This window comes from Carcharodon carcharias, chromosome 6, assembly GCF_017639515.1.
Source record: "Carcharodon carcharias isolate sCarCar2 chromosome 6, sCarCar2.pri, whole genome shotgun sequence".
Classification (NCBI taxonomy): Eukaryota; Metazoa; Chordata; class Chondrichthyes; order Lamniformes; family Lamnidae; genus Carcharodon; species Carcharodon carcharias.
The window spans coordinates 167286973-167295901 of record NC_054472.1 but is presented as its reverse complement, the minus strand read 5'-3'; the positions used below and the strand labels follow the sequence as shown (position 1 = coordinate 167295901).

Genomic DNA, 8929 nt, shown 5'->3' with positions numbered 1-8929 from the left:
TGGCTGACTCTTATACTGCTCATTCGATTTCACTTTTTGTGGTCTATCTCATCCCATAAGTTTTCTGCTGGGGGAGTGGGGGCTGGTTAAGTTAAAATTAATACCAGAGACTCATAAATTTTACTGATGACATGTTTCTGGTAGCAGAACTACAATTTGTTCTTGGGGTGAAAGACCAGTGTCTGAGGTAATAGCTCTTCATATTTTGAACATCCTTCCTCTCCTGTTAATGATGAACTTTATGGTTAGAGTTAAGCATTCACAGTTTCAGGAACTCAAATCATTCTTCAGTCTTCTCCAGTCAGACTCGTGAGGGAAAGAGGGGTACCACAATCTGCTCTTTGGATTTGCATTGTTAATTTTAGTTTGTGCCACTGTATATTGTGTGTATTTTGAGTGAGAACTCTAAGTGAAGGCTCGAAGCTCAAACAGCAGGACAACTGGTAGGCCGAAATAAAGTGAGGTAAATCATTGGCTTGGGTTTGGACTGTCTATATAGAAGGGAGGAAAAAGTGAAAGTAGCGAGGGATCCACTTGTTGAAGATCTTCAGAAAAGTGGGCAAGAGAATGAGGTAGAATGGGGAGATGAGAATCACAAACTAAATTGATACGCTTGGTGCCGAGACTCATCATGTTAAGAGTTTGAGCGTACTACATCATGGAATAGGAGAGTGCAAGTCCAGTTTTTTGTCATGACAGGGGGCAGGGAATGCTGAACAGAGCCCAGACATTCTTGTCTGCTGTGAAAGAGAGGGGAAATTGGATGGAGGGTCATTCAAAGTCACCCTAATGCATGTCATAGGAGCCTACTTCAGAGCAGTATTTATGGAAGAGTTTTTGGACTGCTCTTGGCTGAGGATTGCTGAGGAGGATCGGAATGGGTGCAATAAAAAAAAGGAAAAAAGAAAAGAGATCTCAAAAAAAGATGAAGGGATTACTTGCCTTAATCCTAACCTGCACTGCTGGAGCCTCTCAATTTTCTGCAAGAAGCATGCTATACCTGGAGCACAAATGCAAGTTATATTCTTCATATATTACTATACTTCATATTAAATAGAGTTTAGACGAAAAAGAAAGATCTGTAGGTCAGACATTATCTTCAACGCTTCAGAATTCGATCAGGAAGTGAAGCAATAAAGAATGAAGAAGTAAAGGAGCAAATAGGAATGGGCAATAAATGCTGGCCTAGCCAGTGACATCCACATCCCATGAACAAGTACAAAAAGATCACCCATTCATACTTCACTACTACTCAAAGTTTTCCTTATTTTTTGGTGTATTTCTCTCAGCCCTATTTGCTAAAATAAGCACATTATTTCAACTGGATCATGAGACACCTGCCTCAAAGAGGTACATTTTCATGAAAAACTGCAAAACGCAAGACAAATTTTGATATGTCATGTTGCACGTATAACAAAATCACAGCGCCTTATGCTTGTGTCTCCTATCGAATAAAAAGAAACCTGTGAAACAATTACACATGGAGGTGATGCTCTTTAAACTATACAGTAACTCCACAATGAATTAAAAATATATCACACTCTACTACATTTTGTCAATGGTTACAATGACACTGCTCCACAGATCACTAATGCTTGACAAGTAACTGTTTTCAACCGAGTTGATGTCCTTGAAAGGTGCACACGTCACTGCGCTGGTTTCCCACATACTTCATTGAATAAAACAGTCATCAATCTGGGCAGCATCTCATGATTTTGACGATGCTGGGATTTGGCAGTTGGTGCCAAAATCATACTTATAGACCTTGGGCCTTCCTTCATACTGCAGCTGTATCAAGACCAATCCTAAATGATGCAGAAGGTCAAAACAGAAATCTGTTTTCTATATAGTAGTACACCATTTATTGCAGCAACATAGCTAAAAATAAATACCTCTTATTTAATCTTCCGCAAGATAGATTGCTTTCCTCTTTAAGCTGATTGAGTATTGACAATTCAGAAACGGTGATGAAAGGAAAAAGAAAAACATTTTTGTGTTGGGGGATGGGTGGTCGTTTTCCTTGCACTGTCTCAGATTTTTGTTCTTCTTCCTTTTGGGTGTGTGGTTGGATGGTTTGTGGTCTATGCTGGAATCCATAAATTGTGAATGGCAATGCCAGAAGGTGGAGACTGGGTAAGTCTTGCTCACAGCATGGCAATATTTAGGCTATTGAAGAATGCTTGTGTTTAATGTAACAATTAATCTTTAATGTAACAATGTACCATTTCAAGCATCACACCCTGCTGTGTGTCCCATTCCACTCTGAGTCAATAATCATAAATGCACAACAGCAGGTTGGCACATTCTTAAAACGGTGAGTAAAACGCTGTTAAAAGGATCCTTTTAAGCTTTAATTTTTTAGACTGCCTAAGTAGAGATACCATTCAGGCTCTTAGTATGTACCAAAACTGCAAAACGTTCTGTGTCTTTTGCATCCTCATACTGAGAGGAATCTTTTTCAAACATACCAGCATCAGTCTGCCCTTTCATTGTTAGGTAACGGAGCACGACACTGTGCCAGTCGATAACATCTTCAATCTGCATCGGACCATTTTGGCGTATGCCTCTTAAGAAACCACCTGTGGAGAGGCAATATTGGAAGCCAGTATTACCATATTCATACTAGTCTAATATTAGAAATATTCTGCCATCATAATTTGGTTTCAAACTCTGCATGATTACAAATGTTTAAGATTTAAGTTTATGCCTATTTTTCCTTGACTCTGGTCATATATCTAGAGGCTCTTAAGCTCGTCAGAAATCAAGCCAACCTCATAAAAGTGTCTCTACTTTTGACTAATTTTGCTTTCACTTTCTTTTGTCTTTCCTAGGCACTTTCTATATTTATATGCTTTATCTCAATTGACAGGCTGTAACATGTCTTTCATCTAATTATTTCCCGGAATTCAAGTTTAGACAGCTAGATCCTGCTTTTCATGCATCCTGAGTGGCAAGAGCAGTTTGCCTCATCATAATAAAATGTAGCTATTTCTTTCAATGAAAACTTCAGGAGAAAAGAAATCTTGTAAATATTCACTTGTGTGTGTCACGCTGAAATAATATCCACCATTAGCTTGATGCTAACATGAAAACAAGCATCTGAATGAAGCACACATACGAATGGTGTTCGGGGCTGAGGGGTTGGGGGGTTCACAAGGCGTGTGTTCTAATATCTTGGGTTGGAAATTCTTCTTGGAGCAGGTGAGGGAGAGGGGTTGCACAAGATAAACAATATGAAATGTGCTACCTGTCAATCTGCTTGACCTGACTTTGATAGAAACAGAAAATGCTGGAAAAACTCAGCAAAACTCCACAGCATCTGGGGAGAGAAAAACAGAGTTAACGTTTTGAGTCTGTATGACTCTTCTTCAGAGTATTTCAGATTTCCAGCATCTGCAGTATTTTGCTTTTATCTGACTTTAGTAGAGTTGAATATCAAGTGGACCATATAACAGGCATCCAAAGTGATATTGGCCATTTAGATATACCAGCCAAGATAAGTTTTTACTCCCGAGTCTTGCTATTTTTATATTCGCATATTGAACGGGAGTGAACGTACTCTGAAACCTCTCTCAGATCATTTTCTGTTCATAGAGAACATAAGAACATAGGAACATAAGAAATAGGAGCATGGGTAGACCATATGCCCTGTTGTGCTTGCTCCATCATTCAATATGATCATGGCTGAGCTTTGGCTTCAACTCCATTTCCCTGCCTGCTCTCCCACATCCCTTTCTTCCTGAGAGATCTTAGCTTAAATGTAGTCACCAAATGGTGCACCAAAGCCGTCTGGAGTAGAGAATTCCAAAGATTCAAAAGCCTTTGCATGAAGAAACTTCTCCTCATCTAAGTCCTAAATGATCATTTCCTTATCCTGAGACTGTGCCTCGAACAACACAAGCAATAGAAACATAGCAACTAGGAGCAGGAGTAGGTCATTTGGCTCTTCGAGCCTGCTCTGCCATTCATTATGATCATAGCTAATCATCCAACTCAATAGCCTGCTCCCACTTTCTCCCCATATCCTTTGATCCCTTTCACCCCAAGAGCAAAATCTAACTCCTTCTTGAAAATATACAATGTTTTGGCCTCAACTACTTTCTGTGGTAGCGAATTCCACAGGCTCACCACTCTCTGGGTGAAGAAATTTCTCCTCATCTCAGTCCTAAATGGTTTACCCTGTATCCTCAGACTGTGACCCCTGGTTCTGGACTCCCCTTTCATCGGGAACATCCTTCCTGCATCTACCCTATCTAGTCCTGTTAGAATTTTATAGGTTTCTATGTTTCCCCCCTCATTCTTCTGAACTCCTGCGAATATAATCCTAACTGACTCAATCTCTCCTCATATGTCAGTCCCACCATCCCAGGAATCAGTCTGGTAAACCTTTGCTGCACTCCCTCTATCGCAAGAACGTCCTTCCTCAGATAAGGAGACCAAAACTGCACACAATATTCCAGGTGTGGCCTTGTATAATTGCAGCAAGACATCTCTGCTCTTGTACTCGAATCCTCTCGTTTTCAAGGCCAACATACCATTTGCCTTCTTTACCGCCTGCTGCACCTGCATGCTTACCTTCAGCGACTCAATTTATAGCCATTCAGATAATAATCTGCCTTCCTGTTTTTTGCTACCAAAGTGGATAACCTCACATTTATCCACATTATACTGCATCTGCAATGCATTTGCCAACTCAGCTTCTCCAAAGCTTCTCTGCATCCTCCTCATAGCTCACCCTCCCACCCAGCTTTGTGTCATCTGCAAATTTGGAGATATTACATTTAGTTCCCTCATCTAAATCATTAATATATATTATGAATAGCTGGGGTCCCAGCACCGATCCCTGTGGTACCCCACTAGTTGCTGTCTGCCATTTGGAAAAAGACCTGTTTATTCCTACTCTTTGTTTCCTGTCTGCCAACCAGTTTTCTATCCATCTCAATACACTACCCCAATCCCATGTGCTTTAATTTTACACTCTAATCTCTTACGTGGGACTTTGTTGAAAGCCTTCTGAAAGTCCAAATAAACCACATCCACTGGCTCCCCCTCATCAACTCTACTAGTTACATTCTCGAAAAATTCCTGTAGGTTTGTCAAGCATGATTTCCCTTTCGTAAATCCATGCTGACTCTGTCTGATTCTGCCACTGTTTTCCAAGTGCTCAGCTATTAAATCTTTTATAATGGACTCTAGAATTTTCCCCACTACCGATGTCAGGCTGACTGGCCTATAATTCCCTGTTTTCTCTCTACCTCCCTTTTTAAATAATGGGGTTACATTAGCTACCCTCCAATCTGTAGGAATTGTTTCTGAGCCTATAGAATTTCGGAAGATGACCAACAAAGCATCCACTTTTTGTAGGGTCACTTCCTTAAGTACTCTGGAATGTAGGTTATCAGGCCCTGGGGATTTATCTCTCATTATCTACACTGTCAAGCCCCTTCAGAACCTGGTATGTTTTAATAAGATCGCCTTTGAGTCTTCGAGGGCAGAATTTTCTGGCTGGTGGGCGGGCAGAGTGGGAGCGAGTGTGGACCCAAATGCCGTGCACGATCAGGTCGGTGCTGCCATTTTATGTGGGCAGGCCAATTAATGCCCCACCTAGCGTGAATCGCGGCTCCCGAGGACAGCGGGAGTGGGCGAGTGGCGTCGGGTCTGCAGTGACCACCGGGTCCAATGGCGGCCCAGCGGCCTGTTTTAAAAAGTTGCTGCAGCCTTTCAAAGGCGGTCAAACATGGCGACTGGAAAGGCTCCCCAGAGCACTGAAGAGCTACCGCACCTGGGAGTGTCTGAGGATGTAGGTGTCATGGGAGCTGCCTGGTTATCAGGCCCTGGGGACTGGAGATCTCAGGCCCAATCATCTGACAGATATAGCTGACTGTCTCCCTTGAGAGACGGAGCCTCCTTTGGCACTGCACCTCAGACATATTGTGTTGGCTGCTTCGCCGCCTGTGTAACCTGGCAGCAGGATAGTGACATCTGCTGCGGCCCCTTCTGCCTTGGTCTGCCTCTTGGCCCTGCACCCCTTGTGCCTGTGCTTCTCCTCCCAAAAGTTGAATGTCCACTCCTGGCCTCCTCCCCCTTCTAGCCCTCCCTTCCTCCTCAGAGGAGCTTCCTCTAGTGGAGAGTGCAACTCCCATTCTCAGGCTAAGGGAAGGCTTCCTGAAACCTTCAGGCCCAAAAACAATTTTTCACTGCAGAGTGCTGACCTGAAGGTTGTGAATCCAGTCCAAACAGCTGGTATGTGTTTTGAAGTATTGTAGCTCACACATGCAAATATCAGTAACTTTGAAAATTAAATATTTGACAGAGCACACTTGCGGCCCAACTGAGCCTCTTATCCTGCCCGTGGATGAGGTTTATACAAATGTGTCCTACCTGCCTGCCCGTTGCACCCATGCGATGACCCAAAGATTGCACGGGCGCCAAAAAATCGGTGTCAATTGGTGCCTCAAGGGCCTTAAGTGGCTCATTAATTAATGGTGAGCGCACATCAGATATCATCACGTGCCTGCCCAACGAAACATTGCGATGGCGCGTGGTGATATTGGGACACTCGCCCGACATCATCGCGCATCATTTTACGCCTTGGTGTGTGGGTCCCGTCCCCGCACGCCAACAGGAAAATTCTGCCTCTAAACTCCAAAGAGTACAGGCCCAATTTACTCACCCTCTCATCATAGGACAACACTCTCATTGCAGGAACCTTCACTGTACTGCATCCAATGCAAGTATATCCAAAACTGCACACAGTATTCCAGGTGTTGTCTGAACAAAGCCCTGAGCAATTGTAGCATGACTTCTTTATTCTAGTACTCTAATCCCCTTGTAATAAAGACCAATGTGCCACTTACCTTTCTAATTGCTTTCTGTACCTGCTAACTTTCTGCTCCTTGCACAAGTACACCCAAGCCCCTATGAAGAACAAAATTTACGAGTCTCATTCATACCTTTTAAAAAATATTCTGCTTTTGTATTCTTACTACTAAAGTAAATAACCTCACACATTATATCCCACCTGCCACTTTGTTGCAACAGCAAGCAGAACTACAGAAACCAAATATTTAGTGAGCATGGAGCAGCTATGTGGAATGCAATGCTCGCATGTGGCCATCTTTTCTGTCAACTCCCTTGCTCGCCATCAATGGCACGTGCCTGCTGCAAAGCTGCTTCATTCTGATGCCTTTCTTCAATCGATAATTATTTTTCAAGTGTAGGCCTAATTTCAAGCCTAACCTATCATAATCTGTGTCATCCTCTATTTCCTGAAAATTAATACTTAACATTGGTACTTCCATACAAAAGGAAGTGCCTAAAGTACCTTCGGGAGAGACTTGTGTTGTTCTCTTTGAGGTATTTCGTATCCAACCAACAGATGTATGTGCCAACATGTCAATAGAACGTGTATCCGATATTGTGTCAAGTTCATCTTCTTCATTCATCAACTCCCTGCCCTCTGTGGAGCACAGTTTACCTGCAGATTAAGACAAAAAAAAAACTATGGTCTAAAATTCAAAACTGTGTCATCTTGAAATCGGGACTTGGCTAAATTTATTTGAGAAGAAGGCAGGTATGGTGAGTAGTGTCAATGGACAATAAAGCAATACTTCTCTTGCCCCAAAATTATCATAGGAAATGAAACATAGGTCAGTCTGACAGAGAAAAGATGGGTTAATGTTTCAGATTAGTTATACAAAACAATATACCTGAAATATGAACTTTTTCTTTTTCAGATGTTGGTTGAGCTCCTCATTTTTACTGAACCCATTAGGAAGGAACGGTTTATCATGTGCTTTGTTGGGAGAGAGTAATGGTAGAAGTTTTTGAAGGAGTGAAGAATATCCAAGTTGATGTTATCAGTTAGAAATGAGCCGAGGATGGGCAGTTGGGTAGTTAAGAGTTGGGGTTGAGAGGTGAAAGTTGAAGGCAGCAAACTTCTAGTCTTAGAAGTTGATGAGTGAAGAACACAGGAACAGGAGAAACAGGAGCAGGAGTAGACCATCTGGGCCATTTGAGCATGCTCTGCTATTCAGTACGATCAAGGCTGATCTTGGGCATCAGCCCCACTTTCCTGCCTTGATTCCCTGAGAGACCAACAATCTGTCCATCCCAGACATATTCAATGACAAAGCATCCACAAACCTCTGGGGTAGAGAATTCCAAAGATTCATAACCCTATCTTGAGGTAATTTCCCTTCATCTCAGTCCTAAGTGAACAGTCCATTATTCTGAGACTGCGCTTTCCCATGTGTTAGATTTCTCAAACAGCAGAAACAATTTCTCAGCAGGGGAGTTTGGTATGGACATCTGGTTTGTGGGGGGTTTATAGGGTAGGTGGCAGTTGAGATAGTTGAATCGATAATCTCACTTCTCCTGGACTGGACATCAGAGGGACAGATGGAAGGAGAGAGAGGTGAAACATTTTGAACTGCAGGCACAGTTGTTTTGTAGACAAACACAGGAGGCCAATTTGCACAGAGCAAGATCACATGAACAGCAATGTCAACAATGACAATTTAATCCACTTTGATGACTTTGGTTAATAGATGAATGTCAACCAATTCACTGGAAAAGCCCCTTGTCTTCTTCTAACAGTGTCTGGGGGTCTTATGCATTTAGCTGGATGGGCCCTGGTTTATGTTCCTTAAAAGATGATGCTGAAGTATCAACCTAGATAATCATGTACTGGAATGGGGCATGAATACATCCGTTGCGCTCAGAGGTGAGAGTTCTACCAATCTATAATAAATGATAGTTATAGGGGATACTCTAGAAACTCTGACAGTGTGAAGTGGAGAGAGTGTCTGCCTCACCTTTACACTTCCACAAATCCTGGGGATGGTTTAGTTAAGCATCTTGGGGTGGACAACCAGTACTGAACGGTTGCCCAACCCCTGGCCATGGACCTGGAAGAATTTCATAGCAA

At 42.5% G+C, this 8929-nt stretch overlaps 1 protein-coding gene across 1 annotated transcript in view; it reads right to left on the bottom strand.

The window, feature by feature from the left end:
* Nucleotides 1–1479: 1479 nt before the first annotated feature.
* trpn1 (transient receptor potential cation channel, subfamily N, member 1) overlaps nucleotides 1480–8929 on the bottom strand; it is a 326508-nt gene continuing 319058 nt past the window's right edge. Inside the window, exons 28-30 of the mRNA XM_041189307.1 lie at nucleotides 7325–7477; nucleotides 2469–2579; nucleotides 1480–1805 (exon numbers count right to left, since the gene is read on the bottom strand). Coding sequence (XP_041045241.1) covers nucleotides 1708–1805; nucleotides 2469–2579; nucleotides 7325–7477 — 362 coding nt within the window. The 3' untranslated portion in view covers nucleotides 1480–1707. The remainder of the gene's footprint in view (nucleotides 1806–2468; nucleotides 2580–7324; nucleotides 7478–8929) is intronic.